At 50.3% G+C, this 18,530-nt stretch overlaps 1 protein-coding gene across 4 annotated transcripts in view; it reads right to left on the reverse strand.

Moving 5' to 3' along the window:
- The window catches only part of LOC134395923 (titin-like), a 229,497-nt gene that overhangs the window by 26,624 nt on the left and 184,343 nt on the right, over positions 1–18,530 (reverse strand). For all 4 annotated transcript variants that reach the window (XM_063122207.1, XM_063122200.1, XM_063122216.1 and 1 more), the window contains 2 exons: positions 4,181–4,284; positions 1,743–1,970 (listed from right to left, as the gene is read on the reverse strand). In XM_063122207.1, the coding sequence (XP_062978277.1) occupies positions 1,743–1,970; positions 4,181–4,284 (332 nt within the window). The remainder of the gene's footprint in view (positions 1–1,742; positions 1,971–4,180; positions 4,285–18,530) is intronic.

The raw sequence follows: 18,530 nt of genomic DNA on the forward strand, positions 1-18,530 counted from the left end.
CCTTTCTTGGACACGGGCACGTTGCCAATTGAGAAGTTCAACAGCAAACGTCATTTCACCACGAGCCACGCAGGGACCGATGCTGCAACCCTTCAACTGGCTCCGATCTTAGCCAGATATAGTTGAGGTTGAACTCCAGTTAGCTGAAGGCATCGAGGACGTCTCTCTTCTCATCTTCCAGGGCTCCCAAAGGTCTCCGCCTCTTGGGTAGAGGATGAGGCAGTAAGCCTATGTGCACCACTTGCTGGGGAAGATGGGTGGGAGGGTGCTGTTGCACCACGTCCTGCTTTGTTGGTCCCTGGTCGACAGCTGGTGGGCCACTGTGTGAACAGTGCTGGACTGGATGGACCATCGGCCTGTTCCAGCCTCAGGGCTCTTCTGATCATAGAATCATAGAATAGCAAGCGTTGGAAGGGACCTATAAGGCCATCCAGTCCAACCCCCTGCTCAATGCAGGAATCCACCCTAAAGCATCCCTGACAGAGGGTTGTCCAGCTGCCTCTTGAAGGACTCTAGTGTGGGAGAGCCCACCACCTCCCTAGGTCACTGGTTCCATTGTCGTACTGCTCTAACAGTCAGGAGGTTTTTCCTGATGTCCAGCTGGAATCTGGCTTCCTTTAACTTGAGCCCGTAATTCCGCATCCTGCACTCTGGGAGGATCGAGAAGAGATCCTGGCCCTCCTCTGTGTGACAACCTTTGAAGTATTTGAAGAGTGCTATCCTGTCTCCCCCCCATCTTCTCTTCTCCAGGCTAAACAGGCCCAGTTCTTTCAGTCTCTGATGTTCTCATGTGACTTCTGGCCTTTCTCCCTCGCTGCCTCCCAGGCCACCTACATGACGTAACTTCGTTTCCCCCATTAAATCCCTCCCCCAAACCAACCTTTTCTGTGGCGCCAATGATCTGACTCATTAGACCTCAGCCCCTTCAGAAACAAAGCTTAGGCCTGAACTGGTGTGAAAACGTATTCTTCTCCTATTACTCTGACCTCCACCTTTCAGCAGCCTTCTCCAGCCTGGTGCCCTCCAGATGCGTTGGACTACAATTCCCATAATTCCCAGCCAGCATTATGGGAGTTGCAGTTCAACGCATCTGGAGGGCACCAGGCTGGGGAAGGCTGTTCTACAGCGTTGACGGTCTACACAGATTTCCAATACTGTATCATCAAATATATCTCTATATCTCCCTTGCAGTACGTAACTCATTCCTCTTAAATAAATCTCAGTGCAGCTCCTCCTGAGGCCTTAACATTCTGAACAGGAACTCTTGAAGTTGGTTTAGTGACAAGATACCCTTGGACAGAATTGCAGGTGGAAGAAACCATCCCCTAGCCACCCCCACCCCACGTGTAGAAAAGTAGCAAGAAGAGGCTAGAACCCTTCTTCCCTGACATGCTAGCTTTTTTTTTTTTTTTTTTTTTTTTTTGCATAAGTGGTTTTTTTCCCCCCCAACGAGGGCAAGCCTTAAAAGACGCAACTCCCCCACCTGCGTCCTTGAGGTGGTACGCTCCCGGAGGAACGTACCATGACCCACGTGCTTTTCTGGAACGTCTGGAGCGGCTCCAGGAGAAGAGACGGACTGCTTAACAAAAGAGCACAGCTATGGCAATTCAGCAGGGGAAGGGAGAGAGGGCAATTGGCCCGGGGTGCTAAAAACCAGAAACCGAGACGTAGGCCGCGTCCTGCCTGCCGCGCACATTCTCCCAATGCTTGGGGGTTTTCAGCCAAAGCACAGCGGTCCTTACCTTTGGTTTGGAGTCTTTAGGAGTTAAGGTGGAGGGTCGTGCGCTACTGGTCGCCGGGCGTTTAGGGGCGGTGGCTGCGGCCGGGCCTGCAGTAGGGCTGGTGGCTTTTTTGTTTTGGCCTGGCGTAGCCGAAGCCGGCCGCTTGGTGGCGGGGGCGGCAGCAGCAGTGGTGGGCACGGGCTTGGTTTTCGCCGCAGCAGGCTTGGCTGCTGGAGTGGAGGCTGAAGGCTTTACGTTATAACGTACACACACGAGCAGAAAGAGGGACAACAGCAACACACACACACGTTACAAAAAGAAAAGAAGCGCATGGTAAACAAAATGTTCAGCAGCGAAAATGTGAGCAAAACCAAATCAATTCAGGAGGAAAATAAAGGTGCCGGCATTCCGTTCTCTGAGGGTAAAGGGGGGGGGGGCGCCTGGCGGGAGGACGAATGGTGCCCAGTTATATTGCTTCGGTCCCCAGTCTACTCTGAACATCACCTGGAGAACAGCGACAACCATGTTGACCTTGCTAACAAGGTGGGCTCCGCAATGCTATGTAACAATCATCACCCCAAATGAACGGAGTAAGTGGCAGAAAGGAGGAGGACAGCAGCATTGTAGAACCACCCCCGAACGCTTAGTAGCCCCCGTACCTGCGCATTTGTCTCTTGGCAATTTGGGGAACACTGCTGGCCTGTAAAGGGGCCGGGTGGGGGGTGGGGTCAAAGGCAACGGAAGAGCCAACTCTACTCTCCCTCAGCCTAGGGCAGCCTTCCTCAACCTGGGGCGCTCCAGATGTGTTGGACTACAACTCCCAGAATGCCCCAGCCTCTGGCTGGGGCATTCTGGGAGATGCAGTCCAACACATCTGGAGCGCCCCAGGTTGAGGAAGGCTGGCCTAGGGGCTGGGAGACAATCCCAAACGGACCCTGAAATGTCTATTTCGCTTCCTTTCCCTGCCGCCACTAAATTATAGGGGGGGGGTGGTTTGTGGTGCGCTTGGACATAATAATTCAAGGGAAAGAGCGCGGATGATATTGGGGAAGGGACTAGAGGTCAGTGGGAGAAAAGCGGCTTTGCATGCAGGAGATCCCAGGTTCAACGATGGAATCTCCAGTTAGGGAGCAGGAGAAGGTAAGGAACCAGAGATTCGGGAGAGCCTGCTGCCAGGCAGGGCCAGACAAATGCTGGGCCAGATGGACAAACAGTCTGAGCTATTCCCCAGAAGCAGGGGGTTCTTAGCATCAAGCTGCCAGAACTTGGGAAGCTGTCAGATCCTTGGTCCATCTAGCTCAGTATTGCCGACACTGGCTGGCAGCAATGGCTCTGAAAGGTTTCAGGCAAGATTCATTCCTGTCCGTCCTGAAAGTGCCAGGAACTGAACTTGGGGCTTTTGCGTACAAAGCAGGCGCTCTACCACTGAGCTATGACCCTTCCCCCAAAGGGGAAGACGGTGCACGCTCTTTCACCTGCATTATTTTGTCCAAAACGCCACACATTTAACACCGGGAGAAAGAAAAGCGAAGGACAAAATCCTATGAAGGACAGAGCCAAGTGGGAAGGTGTTGAGCCCCTCTTAAGCTCAAAAGAGTGTTGATGGAATGTCGGGACAACAAACTCCATCCCAGGCCCCCTCCTTGTGTCTGAGGATTCGCTCCAAGCCTATGGAACTGGGATTACAAACAGAAAATGCTCAAGAAACCGCCCAGAGAGCTTTTTGTGAACCGCCCAGAGAGCTTCAGCTATTGGAAAAAGGAAAGGAACCTCTCATGCAAGCACTGAGTCATTACTGACTCTTGGAGGGACGCCAGCTTTCACTGACGTTTTCTTGGCAGGCCTTACAGCGGGGTGGTTTGCCGTTGCCTTCCCTGGCCGTGATTACCTTTCCCCCAGCTAGCTGGGTACTCATTTTACAGACCTCGGGAGGATGGAAGGCTGAGTCGACCCGAGCCGGCTGCCTGAAACCAGCTTCTGCTGGGATCGAACTCAGGCCGTGGGGAGAGTTAATGCAACAAATAAATAAATAAATAAGAAACAGACTTTTATATTTACCCTACCCAGTGCCTGTTTGCATTCTCTCCCCCTCCTTATTGCTTTACTATGACTTTATTAGAATGTAAGCCTATGCGGCAGGGTCTTGCTATTTACTGTTTTACTCTGTACAGCACCATGTACATTGATGGTGCTATATAAATAAATAATAATAATAATAATAATAATAATAATAATAATAATAATAATAATAATAGGCAGCGTGTATGCCTGGACTTGTAATAGGGGGCATAGGCTAAAGCAATGGGCTTAGGGCTGAGCTTGGCCAAGGCAAAGGGGCTTCTCCTGGGGCCATCAGCTCAGAGAACAGAACTTATCACCGGCTTAAGCGGAGGACGAGAAAAAGTAGCCACGAAGAACCGGAGCCTGCAAAGCTGGAAAGGCAGGCGGATGATCCTCACCTTGGCTTTCTTCTCGGGGCTTGGCGGGAGCTCCTTGCTGGGAGGGGCTGCAATGTCGTTCGCCCTCGCAACCTCAGCGTCTGGCTTCACCTCTTCGGGTTTTGCTGACCGAAGCAAAAGGGAAACAAAAGGCACTCAGATTTCACCCGTCACGACAGTTTTTAGCGGAGCCTGCGCGGCAGCACCAAGAGGGAAGGAGACAGAGGCTAGGCAGGGTTCAGGGACGCTAGCTAAGGAGACATGTATCAGGGCCGATTTCACTACTGCAGGGGCCGGAAAGCCTTCCTAACACACAGGGGAGTGGATTTCCACATGCTGGTTACAGAGTTTTTGTCATATATATATATATATATATATATATATATATATATATATATATATATATAGAAAGCAAACTTCACACTGCTAAGCTCAGTCCAGAAACAGTGGTGCATTCACAATGTATGCAGTCCAGAAACAGTGGTGCATTCACAATGTACGCAAGCCGTTCGCCTCCTCCTCCTCCTCGCCACCCCCCCTTTTCAGCCCATGACGTGCAAGTAGAAGCCTGCCTTAGACGACAAGCTAGCAGCTCTGTTTCTGCTTTCCATGTAGGAAGCGTTGCAGAAAGTGCTCCTGACGTGTGACAACGCTGCGTGTTGAGTGGACATTTGTCAAGACGTTGCGGCTGCCGCAAGACGGATGTACGGAGGAGAGCTGTTTGTGACAACTCACATAAGATTTCAAAGTCCAGAGAAGCCTCTTGATCCAGCATCCAGAAGCCCCCCAGCCCCGTTGAATGCAAAGCCAAATATTTTAGTATCTGCGTGCATTTAGAAGACGCACCTGTAGACTGCTCTGCAGCGAGGCTGAATGCATTTAAGCTCATTAACTCCTTTTTCAGTTCCAAGTTCTAATCTTGACAGACTGGCCGCGAACTCTTGGGGAGAGTTTGCTTTACGTCGCAGAGTGGCTGCGCTCTTTGGCAACGGCCTTGCAGAGTTCATCTCGGTTCTCCCAAGAACCAACAGAGCCGGCCAGGGGGCCTCAGTGTGAAGAAATCACTTGATGGCAGCCAAGATAGAATTTGGAATAGAACAACTATTGGGAGTTAAAAGCAGCTGAAAGAAATCACATCAGAAGCGCCCTGATGGATCAGACCAAGGGTCCGTCTAGTCCAGCACTCTGTTCACACAGTGGCCAGGCAGCCATTGGCCAGGGATGAACAAGGCAGGACATGGTGCAACAGCACCCTCCCGCCCATGTTCCCCAGCAACTGGTGCACACAGGCTTACTGCCTCGAATACTGGAGATAGCACATAGCCAGCAGGACTAGTAGCCACTAAGAGCCTTCTCCTCCAGGAATTTATCCAACCCCCTTTGAAAGCCATCCAAATTGGTGGCCATCACCACATCTTGTGGTAGTGAGTTCCATCATTTAACTATGCGCTGTGTGAAGAAGTCCTTCCTTTTAGGAACATGGGAGGAACCAGGAATCTCCCCCACCTGCAGAGTACACACACTGTCTACTCCCAACTGTGCTGCCACATGAGATGGAACGCAGCTAAATGCTTCTTCCTGCATAATAGGAGTGGAAGAGGTAGGGAACATGCTGGGGAACATGGGTGGGAGGGTACTGTTGCACCATGTCCTGCCTTGTTGGTCCCTGGCCGACGGCTGATTGGACATTGTGTGAACAGAGGGATGGACCCTTGGCACAGCAATACTACAAATGAGAAGGGTCTTGGAATTGTTGTAGATCACAAGCTGAATATGAGCCAACAGTGCAATAGGGCTGCAAGAAAGGCAAATGCTATTTTGGGCTGCATTCATAGAAGTATAGCTTCCAAATCACGGGAGGTACTGGTTCCTCTCTATTCGGCCCTGGTTAGGCCTCATCTACAGTATTGCATCTAGTTCTGGGCTCCACAATTCAAGAAGGACGCAGACAAGCTGGAGCGGGTTCAGAGGAGGGCAACCAGGATGATCAGGGGTCTGGAAACAAAGCCCTATGAAGAGAGACTGAAAGAACTGGGCATGTTTAGCCTGGAGAAGAGAAGATTGAGGGGAGACATGATAGCACTCTTCAAGTACTTCAAAGGTTGTCACACACAGGAGGGCCAGGATCTCTTCTCGATCCTCCCAGAGTGCAGGACACGGAATAACAGGCTCAAGTGACTGGGAGCCAGATTCTAGCTGGACATCAGGAAAAACTTCCTGACTGTTAGAGCAGTACGACAATGGAATCAGTGACCTAGGGAGGTTGTGGGCTCTCCCACACTAGGGGCCTTCAAGAGGCAGCTGGACAACCCTCTGTCAGGGATGCTTTAGGGTGGATTCCTGCATCGAGCAGGGGGTTGGACTCGATGGCTTTGTAGGCCCCTTCCAACTCTGCTATTCTATGATTCTATGATCCAGGATGGCACTTCTTCTGTGCTTAGTTAAGGGTCTTGAGTCCAACTGGAGAAAAGGCTCCCTCTGAACATCCCACTCCCCCAAGACAAAACACAAACTTGAGTACGGAAAGAGCTCGGCTGCTTAACCCTGGCCAAGGGGAAATCAGCTGTGTTATCAACCAGCATATGTCAAAGCGCACCTTCTCCTGGGAGATACTCCTTGGCATTCAATGGCTGCATTCTGACAACACAATAATCAATGGCGGGTTAACAGTCAACTACACGGATGATTATGAAGGGAGTAGCCCCCCACGACATGATTATAATCAACCGTGGTGTGGATTAAGGTCAGTGTTGAGTTGACTATTAGTCAATGGTATCTTTGATTGACACATCCCCCCACCCTCTCTCCCCACCTCAGTCCTCCTGCTGGTATCCCATCAGCCACTGAGAGTTCTGACGGTTGGGCTAGAGTGGCAGCTGCTGCTTTGGTCGCTCTTGTCAGGAGATTCTGTTGTCGCTGAAAATAACCAACGGTGTGCGACAAAATCGTCAACGATGTCCAACACATGACACGATAACCAACGGTTGTTCAAATAATCAACTCTGCACGGTGTTGGTTATTTTGGCCAAATAACCAACCAGGGTGTGAAAAAGTTCCGACAGACGATACAATAATCAACGGTTGACTGTTTAACCCACCGTTGACTTTTTCACCCGCTGCTGGTTATCGCGTTGTGCGAATCCAGTCACTCTAATTTAACTTGAGCGGGCAGGAGCTGCTACAGTGCAACGGCTTCCCGTGCTGATGGGGTAACATCAGAAGCCGCCCATGAGAATGAGGCTCCTTCCGAGGGAAGGCATGGTGCCATAGGCTCGTCCCGAGTGGCTCATGATGCGTGACATTAGCCCAGGAGCACGGTCAGAAAGCTTCATACTCGTGCTCCTCTTTCAGTGCTGGCCTTCGGCTTAAGTGCGGAAGAAAAGCTGAGGTACCTGCAAAACCCTACACAGGCAGGGAGGGAACATGGCCCTCTTCACTGGGTCTTCCTTGGCTCACCTTCCCACCGCAAATCACAGGCCCATCTCGTTCAGCGCTCCCCCCCTCACAAAATCTGGCACACGGCCAGTCACTCCAAGACAAAAAGGGAACCGAAACAAAGTGAGGTGGGGGTAGGGGTGTGAGCTTCGTCAGTGCCCTCAAATTAAAATGAGTTATTAATAGGTTTCAGAATTTTCTTGGGCCTCTGGCAGGAGAATGTACAATCTGGATTGTCACAAGGGCAGATTTCACACCACAGAAAAAGAAACCGCTTTGGGGCCTAGAAGCCCAGGCCTCTAGCCAGATTAAATTAGCAGTCAGCTCACTGAGGGTTTCAGGCTTAGATGGCTCAGGGTTGCCTGTTGGCTGGCTGTCAACAGCGAGAGTCCGTCTCCCGTACAAGGTGAAGGGGACGGACGGAAGGACGGACACAGCCACTGAGGCCAGAAATCACCTTGATGCCAATTCAGCTGCCTCAATCCTGCTTCCTGGCAACTGTGCTTGATGGCCAGCGCAAAACTGTTTATTCAAGCGCAGACAAGGGTCCCCTGTGGCTCCTGGGCAGGACGCAGCCCTCCCATTGAAGGCAGCAATTCATTTAGGGCAGGTCTGTCCTGCCTTTTTTCTGAGGAGTTCACAGCAGTGTAAGCGGCTCTCCGGCCCACCCCACTATTTCCCTTCGCAACCAGGCTGGTGAGGGAGGCGAAGGCTGAGAGGAGGTGACTGTCCCAAGATCACCTCACGACCTTCATGGCTAAGCGGGAATTTGAATCTGGGTCTTCCAAGACTTCGGCCATCTCTCAGTCCGCTCCGCTGCCTGGACTTCACATTGCAAAAAAAAAAAAGAGGAAGGTATAACAAACGGTGGGATGGAGCATCTATGTTTTAAATTTTGCAAGGCCGCCTTGAGGCCCAGTATTGGGCGAAAGGCGGGATACAAATAAATTATTATTATTATTATTATTATTATTATTATTATTATTATTTCAGCAATGAACGACTGCAGACTTCCCTCCAGGTGCGTTGGACTACAGTTCCCAGCATGGCTGGCTGCGGGATGCTGGGAATTGTAGTCCAACACACCTGTTGGGTACCAGGCTGGGGAAGGCTGAGCTTATTGCCCTACTGTGCCAATTCCCTCCCATCCCTCCTCCTCACCAAAGACTTCCCCATTTCTCCTTCACTTTGTCTGCACAACCCGCTGCAACCGAACACCCCACAACGATGGCTTGTATCCAGCCCTCCTGGCCCCTCCCCTCTCAAATCCAGGGCCACCCCAAGACATTTTTGCCTCTCCAAGGGTCTGCAATGCAATGGTGCCTTTTGATCCATTGTAACTTTGTTGGGGGGACGGGACGGGACATGAGCAGAGAATCCTCGGCCGCGTTGCAAGGAGTTCAGATGGAGACACAAACTCACCGCCTTCCCCAACTTGGCGCCCTCCAGATGGACTGTAACTCCCATACCAGGAAAACATACCACTGCCCTGAACGACTGGGATTAGCACAGCACAAGAATAGCCCTGATGGTTGTGTGCTACTTCCAGTATCCGAGGCAGTAAGCCTGCGTGCACCAGTTGCTGGGGAACATGGGTGGGAGGGTGCTGTTGCACCATGTCCTGCTTTGAGGGTCCCTGGCTGGTCGGCCACTGTGTGAACAGAGTGCTGGAGTAGACAGACCCTTGGTCTGATCCAGCCTCAGGGCTCTTCTAACATGTTAGAAGAGCCTTCGAGAGGCAGCTAGACAACCCTCTGTCAGGGATGCTTTAGGGTGGATTCCTGCATTGAGCAGGGGGTTGGAGTCATGGCCTTGGAGGCCCCTTCCAACTCTGCTATTCTATGATTCTATGTTCTTATACAGCAGCCCTCTCCATCCCAGTACACCACACACACACACACACCACCACCACCGATGACCCAGCTGGGCCACATCTTCCTTTTGGGAGGAGAAACTGTACTAGTAGAACGTCAACATGAACTGCACGGCGAGGGGGCACCATCTCTTCCCGGACGAACTATCGATTATTGTGTGCACAAATGCTACTCTCACTCCAGGGGCCACCGAAAGAGGAAGTGTCCTGGTCTTTATGCTACTCGTAGACCAGGGCAGCGAAGGGAGAGTGCTTGGCTCTGCCCCTTCCCAGCTCATTTAATTAACCACCCACCACGCTCATCAGCAAACATTTGGTTTCATGCAGCATTTTAATTACAAGGCCACCCTCTTCCAGAGTACTGGTGCATGAATGTTTGCCTTCCCACCCACCCCTCCAGGGAATATGGGTGGGGGTGACTGCCAAATCTTAATCAGGTTTGTTCATTAGTTCATAAAGGTCCACGTAAAAGTGTTTGCCGACTGCTGGAACAGCAAGGAAGCCTCAATCCGTCCTCCCAAAAGGCATTTCAAGGTCACCTCACTCAAAAAGCAATTGCAACGCACAGGTGGGATGACACCCCCAACCCTCATCCCCAACTCTTGTTTCAAATGTCTGCTCAGCTGACCCAATGAAGAGCATTCCAGTTGCTCTGTTGGGAAGCTTGAAAGCGCCAGAGCTGTCCAAAGTTGTGAAAGGCTGGACTCATTATTCAATGGATTATTACTACGCTGCCTATCAATTCAAAAGGACCCATCCATGCAGGAGGGAGGGAGAGAGAGAGAAAGAGAGAGAGAGGGAGAAGCTAGACTGTCACTTGTGAAATGCTGCAAGTTTAATTTGTTGCAAGCGTAGAGATCCGTACCGTTCACAACTAGTTGTGCACAACAACACACGGGAGTTGTTTTCCCATACGTGAAGCATGCAAAAAGTCTGGGAAGATGGATAGATCTAGACCAGTGGTTCCCAAACTTTTTCAGGTCACCGCCACCTTGGTTCCACAAACTCATGCCCGGTGCCCCCCTACCCTACACTATAAAAATCATTATTCAGAATAGCGGTTTTCAATGACCCACTAAGGAAGATAATAACAATCAAATTCAAAACAGTAACAATTAATTGAATATTTATTCAAAATCCGAAGCACCTGCCACAGGCTTGCCGAGGGAGGGCGGGAAAAGAGAGCGAACGCCTCTGTTTTGCAGCCGGCGTGGCGGGGCACACCAAGCAGGGTATGTCTCTTCATTAGCGTTTTGGTGCTTTTGAAACATTTCAATTCACTGGTAAAAGGACTCTTCTTAAACGGTATTAATACATGTGTGGATTCTTCCCCTACATGGCTTGGGACCAAACTACCTTCTCCCATAAAAATGTCCCTGGGTGTTAAGACCTTCTGGAGAGGCGCTTCTGGGAAAAGACCACCTCGAGCGCCCCCCTGCCACCCCTTTGCCTCTTAATGCCCCCCTATGCAATCCCACCGCCCCCCAAGGGGGCAGTACCACCCACTTTGGGAACCACTGATCTAGACTCTGGAGGAACTCCTGTGGGCCGATGGGGACGCTCCACGAGCTGCATGTGGCCCGTGGGCTGGAGATTCCCTACCCCTGATCTAGAACCAAACCCAGGGGACTAGAGCACTGATACCAACATTCAGGATAAGGAGGAAGAGATCAATCAAGATAAAAACGAGAACGATCCTATTGGTTGACATGGACCTACTTTGTTTAGCACAGAGGGAAGGAAAACATTTAAGAGGGAAGCGGGGGTGGTGGTGTTTAAATATCTAGGAGCTGCATCAGAAGAGACAGAGTCAAAGAAACACTGAACGCAAGGCAAAAAAATAGAGCAGTTAATATAATAAGGAGCAGATTTTTGATTAAACCTTGGGAAGAATTTCTTAGGATCAGAAGAGCTCAGCAACCAGTAAATTGCCAAGGTATGGAGAGGTTGTGGGGTCTTCCTTAGAGATCTTCAAAAGGGAACTGGACAGATATTTGCCAGCGATACCTCGGGCAGATTGCTTTAAGGCATCCTTCCCCAATCTGGTGCCCTCCAGACGTGTTGGGTTATACCCATTACTGCGGCATGGTGGTTGGCCGTGCTGTCTGGGGATGATGGGGTTGTAGTCCATAAGAACCTAAGAAGTGTCATGCTGGATCAGGCCAAGGGTCCATCTAGTCCAGCACTCTGTTCACACACAGTGGCCAGCCAGCCATCAGCCAGGGATGAACAAGCAGGACATGGTGCAACAGCACCCTCCCACCCATGTTCCCCAGAAACGGGTGCACACGAATACTGGAGATAGCACACAACCATCAGGGCTAGTAGCCATTGATAGCCTTCGCCTCCAGGCATTTATCCAACCTCCTTTTGAAGCCCTCCAGATTGGTGGCCAACACATCTGGAGGGCATCAGATTGGGGAAGGCTGTTTTAGGGGACCAGGAGACCACCATTTGGGTCCCTTTTCAGAATATGCCTCCATCTTGTCTGTGACTCTGGCTTCCTGCTCATGACTAGCACTGGCCAATTCTCAGGTCTGAGCTTCAACGTCTCCAAGGCCCAGAGCTTGGGTGCGGTTCGTTCCCCAGAAGCTGCCTCATTATGCACCTAGGATAGGCCTAATATCTCCACGGGGTTGCATTGCTCCCCTCAAGGCACTTACACATCCACAAGGGACTCCTCGTGGACCAAGTTCTATTTTACCGTGGGAGAGATTTATGAAGGCCAGAATCCCTCCTTTGCTGTGACATTTACACTGGCCAACTCTCCACGAGAGAATCTGGCATGAGGCCAGAGACAATCATTCTTGAAAAGAGAATTCCAGAAGACTGGCCATTAGTAAAATGGATCCAATAAAGTATGATGTATTCCTATGAAAGGATCCGTGCCAAAATCCATTAATCGATAAGATGCCAAAGGACTCCACCCCCTTAGACAACATCACATCTATGTAAACTCCATCTACTTCAGTTATCCAATTTTAGGTGTGGGTGCTAAAAAAAACAAACCCAGAAGCCAGCTGGGTTGCTGTCAGCACAGCCATGGCAATCTACCAACCAAGCAACTGTAGCTGAGCAACCTCAGGGCACCTGGCTCCAAGCAACAGGGTAGGCGTGATGTATGATGGTGGCCTCAACCAAGCAGGAATAGCTTCCAGCCATCAAAGAGACTAGACCAGCCTCCCCCAACTTGGGGGCCTGTGGGACATGGTGGGAATACATCTCCCAGCATCTCCCAGTCAGCCATGCTGCACGCAGAGGGCCATTCAAGGAATAATCATAGTGCAAGTGATGATAATCAGCAAACGTCTGCTCTCTTTCTTTTGTATAAGCCTGTTCAGTGTCCACACTGGATTCTGAACTCCTGCCGATAATTTTTTCCAGGCCTTTTGGATAGGAATGTCACAGTAGCTGGATGAGAAGTCGTGCATTGGGTCGGTGGTGTAGATCAGGACAGGAAGTAACTGAAGACCATGATGGACAAAAGGATTGTTGCCCGGGATGCAGAACCTGTAGCTTCAAGCATGGGAAGGCTTTGCCATGGATCCAGGACATATTTCTACAACCCGGAGGTGGAGTACAAGATCCTTGCCAGAGTGGTAGAGCACCTGATTTGCATGCATAAGATAAGAACATCAGAAGAGCCCTGAGGCTGGATCAGACCGAGGGTCCATCTAGTCCAGCACTCTGTTCACACAGCTGTTGACTGGTGACCAACAAAGCAGGACATGGTGCAACAGCACCCTCCCACCCATGTTCCCCAGCAACTGGTGCACACAGGCTTACTGCCTCTGCAACTGGAGGCAGCACACAGCCATCAGGGCTTGTAACCATTGATAGCCTTCTCCTCCAGGAATTTATCCAACCCCCTTTTGAAGCCATCCAAATTGGTGGCTTCAAAGTGAATTCCATAGTTTAACTCTGCACTGTGTGAAGAAGGACTTCCTTTTATTTGTCCTGCATCTCCCACCAATCAGCTTCATGGGATGACCTGGTTGGGTTCTAGTATTATGGGAGAAGGAGAAAAATGTCTTTCTCTCCACATTCTCCACACCATGCATCATTTTATTCACCTCTATCATGTCTCCCCTTAGCCTCCTTCCCCCCCCCCCCCCAAGCTAAACAATCCCAGCTATTGTAACCTTCCCTCCTCGGGGAGATGCTCCAGCCCCTTGGTTCAATTCTGCCTGAAACCCTGGACAGCCATTGCTGCCAGTCAGAGTGGACAATACCAGGCTCTGACTCAGCGTAAGGCACCTTCCTATGTTCCTATGGAGACTCCAGCCCCCAAAGTAACTGAACTCTGGGTGTTCTGTGCTACCAGCAAGCGACAAACTCCCAGAAGGTAAAGCTCAGCAGTTTTCTCAGAAACTAAAGCAGAGCTGGAGAACCTGCTTCCCCCCACCCCAGATGTTGTAGGAATCCAACTCTCATCAACCCCAATCAGCGTGGCCAATGGTCACGGATGATGGGAAGTGTAGTCCAACAGCAGCTGTAGGGCGCAGGTTCCCCATCCCTTTAGGGTGGATTCCTGCATTGAGCAGGGGGTTGGACTCGATGGCCTTATAAGCCCCTTCCAACTCTACTATTCTATGATTCTATGATGTAACACAAAATTAACATAAAGCCTTCTCCAGAGGCGCTAACAAAGACCTAAGCAGGTGTTGTCAGAAGGGTTTTCAAAAAAAGAAGAGAGAAGTTGTGTTCTGGCATCACACCAGTGGGTTTTCAATAGACATAAATCAGACAATTACACCCAAAGGTGTTGTTGTTGTTTTTAAAACAGAGTATATCAATTCATACAGTTTGTAGAACGATGCTAAAAGGTATTTTAAAGCAGTTTTATTTACACACACACACAGAGTACTTTGGGACTTGCTAAAAAGATTCTGCAGGGCAAGCAATCACGTGCCATCCGCACGTTTAACACTATGAATTCAGGAGAGATATTTGGGTGGTGAAAAGAAGCGGCTCTCCAAAACGAAAAGCTTAGACTGATTTTGCGGTGGGTAAGGAGACAAAGTGACGTGCTCCGAAATTTAAGGCGAAGCCACTTCTGTTTTATCACCAGACGCACATGGGAAAATATCAGTTCTACCGTAACGAACGTGTCATTCATCACCAACCAAGTATCAGCAAAGCCTGATCCTTCTCATTTTGACAGCTGGGTTACCTAAGGCACAGGCAGCCGAACAGCCCCTGACAGGCTCCAAGTCCCTCTAACCATTCGATATAAACTATCTAAGGAGGTTCCCAAATTTACCTCCAGCTCTGCTAATATGACAATGAGACTGTTTTCCACAAGGCTTTCACTGATGCACAAGGGAACTTTCAACCCAACAGCACATACAAGAGATGGAAATATTTCATTCCCCCTCCACCACTCAATTTTTCTCATCTCTCTTCCACGTAGTTTTTTCTGCCTTGTATCTGAGGGAGGTTTTAGACAGGATCCCCCAAGCGAGGCAAGACATTTGTAATCTAATTAACACCGCTTTTGCTCAAGCTGCCGGTTTTTCCGTGCTAAATGTTGTCTGCCAGCCATATAAAATCACCACGCTAGAAGTTTCCACTTTGAAGACCTATGGCTAAAGAAGAGTTCTGTGTAATCCGAAAGGCCACACTTTTAGCACTTTGAACATTAGTTGGTACATATGACTCTAGCAAACATCCAAAGGATAAGCCTCACTTGCGCTGCTTTTGGTAATGACTGGTGTCATTCCTCAGCACCTGGCGATTCTGCCGAAATCTGGAGGAAGCTATGAGCTAGCTATTACCATTTGGTTGGAAGGAATCATAGAATAACAGAGTTGGAAGGGGCCTACAAGGCCATCAAGTCCAACCCCCTGCTCAATGCAGGAGTCGACCCTAAAGCATCCCTGACAAAGGGTTGTCCAGCTGCCTCTTGAAGGCCTCTAGTGTGGGAGAGCCCACCACCTCCCTAGGTAACTAGTTCCATTGTCGTACTGCTCTAACAGTCTGGAAGTTTTTCCTGATGTCCAACTGGAATCTGGCTTCCTTTAACTTGAGCCCATTATTCCGTGTCCTGCTCTCTGGGAGGATCAAGAAGAGATCCTGGCCCTCCTCTGTGTGACAACCTTTTAAGTCTTTGAAGAGTGCTCTCATGTCTCCCCTCCATCTTCTCTTCTCCAGGCTAAACAGGCCCAGTCCTTTCAGTCTCTCTTCATAGGGCTTTGTTTCCAGACACCTGATCATCCTGGTTGCCCTCCTCTGAACACTCCTCTTCAACATGCTTGGAAGAATGTCTATAACGGGATGTTCCTGTTTTGCCACAAGCTTCCATAATGACCCATCAGCAAAGAGTATTTCAGAGCAGCAGCTTAGCCAGGCTTAAATCTGGCCCTCCTACTCACTCTGCACCTCCTCCAGGTGCACACAGAAGCCGCACGGAATTCAGGTCCCTGCAAAAGGTTTGCATTTCCCAGCCGGCCACTGGGGCTAAATCGCTTTGGGCTCACCCCGTCAGCTTGCCTCGAAACAGCCAGGAAGTGGCATTCCAAAGGTGTTGCTTGCAAACGAGGCTGGACCGGCAGCCCTGTGAGCCAGGTTCAAGCGAACTAAGCTGAACCAACCCATCCTCCATGGAAAGAGCTCCATAATTCTCATAATGGATTTTCTGCCGATGACGCTAATCCTTTAGAGCAATGGATTAAGCTACACAGGAATGGCCATCTTTACTCTCCTCCTTTCAAACAAAATGATGAGAGACGTATGCGAGAAAAGGCAGCCATTCCGGGAGGGGAAAGAGAAGCAAGGCAGAGCAAAGGCATTTGTGAACCGCCCAGAGAGCTCTGGCTATTTGGTGGTATAGAAATGTAATTAATAAATAAATAATAAATAAATAAATAAATAAATATTTGCTTAACAAGCTGGAGGGGGGTTCAGAGGAGGGCAGCGAGGATGATCAGGGGTCTGGAAACAAAGCCCTGTGAGGAGAGACTGAAAGAACTGGGCCTGTTTAGCCTGGAGAAGAGAAGATTGAGGGGAGACATGAGAGCACTCTTCAAACACTTGAAAGGTTGTCACACAGAGGAGGGCCAGGACCTCTTCTCGATCCTCCCAGAGTGCAGGACACGGAATAACGGGCTCAAGTTACAGGAAGTCAGATTCCGGCTGGACATCAGGAAAAACTTCCTGACTGTTAGAGCAGTACGACAATGGAACCAATGACCTAGGGAGATGGTGGGCTCTCCCACACTAGAGGCCTTCAAGAGGCAGCTGGACAGCCATCTGTCAGGGATGTTTTGAGGTGGATTCCTGCACTGAGCAGGAGGCTGGACTCAATGGCCTTATAGGCCCCTTCCAACTCTACTCTTCTATGATTCTAGAAGGCCATTGGTCCATCTGGCCCAGTATTGTCAACACTGACAGGCAGCAATGGCTCTCCAGGGTTTCAGGCAAGGTTGGGGAAGGCTGACCTACCAGTAGACCTAGATCCTCCTTCTCCTTAACCTTGTCTTATGCAGCCAAGAAGAAGTTGTAGTTATAGCTTCTCAGCGGAGAGCTAAAATGGAAAGGTCACCCCTTGCCCCTAGGAGCGGCAAGCAGCGGATTGTCACAAGAAACAGAGAATGAGGCATCAGCGGACAGTGAAAAAGGGCGCCCCGCCCAACTCCCGTCCCCTCGTCTACACAACGGCTGAAATGGCCGCTCTCATGGCATGGGCTGGGTCATAAGGGCTGAAGCAGCTACGATGCTCAGTTTAGCATGTCATCGTCGTCCCCCAATCCCCATTTCCTCCTTTTGCAGATATGGAAGACTGTTGTGGGGAGGGTCTTTCTCTCCTGGGTGGTGGTTCTGCTAAACACACACACACACACACACACACACACACACACACACACACACACACGCCACTGCTTCCCTACTGGCCCATGAGGACAATAGCAAAAGAGATTTGGGCCTTTAAAAAGTGCACATAAGCAACGAAGCGCCACTTCGGCTTCCCCCAACTAACAAGCGCTCGTTGAAGCAGGCACAAGAGGAGCAAATCGCCATCGCGTTAGAGCAGCCTTCCTCAACCTGGGGCGCTCCAGATGTGTTGGACTACAACTCCCAGAATGCCCCAGCCAGCAGAGATGGCTGGGGCATTCTGGGAGTTGTAGTCCAACACATCTGGAGCGCCCCAGGTTGAGGAAGGCTACGTTAGAGGCTTTCATGGGATCCAACCGACCAGAACAACAGCGCACAAGAGCCATCCTACGATTACTGCACATGTGCAGGATTTGACACTTGCAGTGCGTGTGTGTGTGTGTGAGAGAGAATTCAGCATTGTGAAAATAACAGGGCTTTGTTTTTAAAGGCTGGTTTCTAGCAACAGCAGCAGCCCAAGTCACAATATCCCTGCAAGATGGAGGAAAAACATGATCCCTGTTATCAGAAATTGGGAGGGGGAGGCAGATCGAAGATGGGGGTACCCATAACGGCTGGGCTTCAGGCTTCACTCGCCAGCCATGCCACACGGCATGTGATACGGCACAAAGCCGTCTGTGATATGGCACACGGGGAGTTTTGCGTGTGTGCAACTGAAAACCGTGCAGGTGGCGGAGCTGAATATCCAACCAGGGTGTGACTGAAGCAGCACTTCAGTAAGCCAAAGGGTCAGCTTGTCATTTAAATGGCAGGAACGGGATTTGAACCAAGGACCTCGCTGGTTCACAACGCACCTCCTTTGCCCCGACACTCAAAGCGGGGCCTTGCCGACACCTGCGGCAGGCAGAGAGGAATGGCGTGTAGAATACAGAACACCATTTCAGGCTGGGGTCACAGATTTGTAATGCTCATCGCAAGGAGAAAGCTAGCACAGAGGGCAACAGGCTGGTTTAGTCCTTTATAAGCTAGCGTTTGTTTTTTATTTGCAGGGAGGTTTTGTTTTGTTATGTTTAGCATTCAAAATTGGCAATCCAGTCCTGTTCGCTCGGAACCTCATTCTGCCCAGTAGACCAGCCCTTAGGGAGGGAGGGGGCAAGCTCTGAGGTGTGTGAGTGATGCCTGATGAACGCAAAGAGGCCAGTCGGGGACTAAATTTCCACACCTTGGATG

The sequence above is a fragment of the Elgaria multicarinata genome, chromosome 1, assembly GCF_023053635.1.
Source record: "Elgaria multicarinata webbii isolate HBS135686 ecotype San Diego chromosome 1, rElgMul1.1.pri, whole genome shotgun sequence".
Lineage (NCBI taxonomy): Eukaryota > Metazoa > Chordata > Lepidosauria > Squamata > Anguidae > Elgaria > Elgaria multicarinata.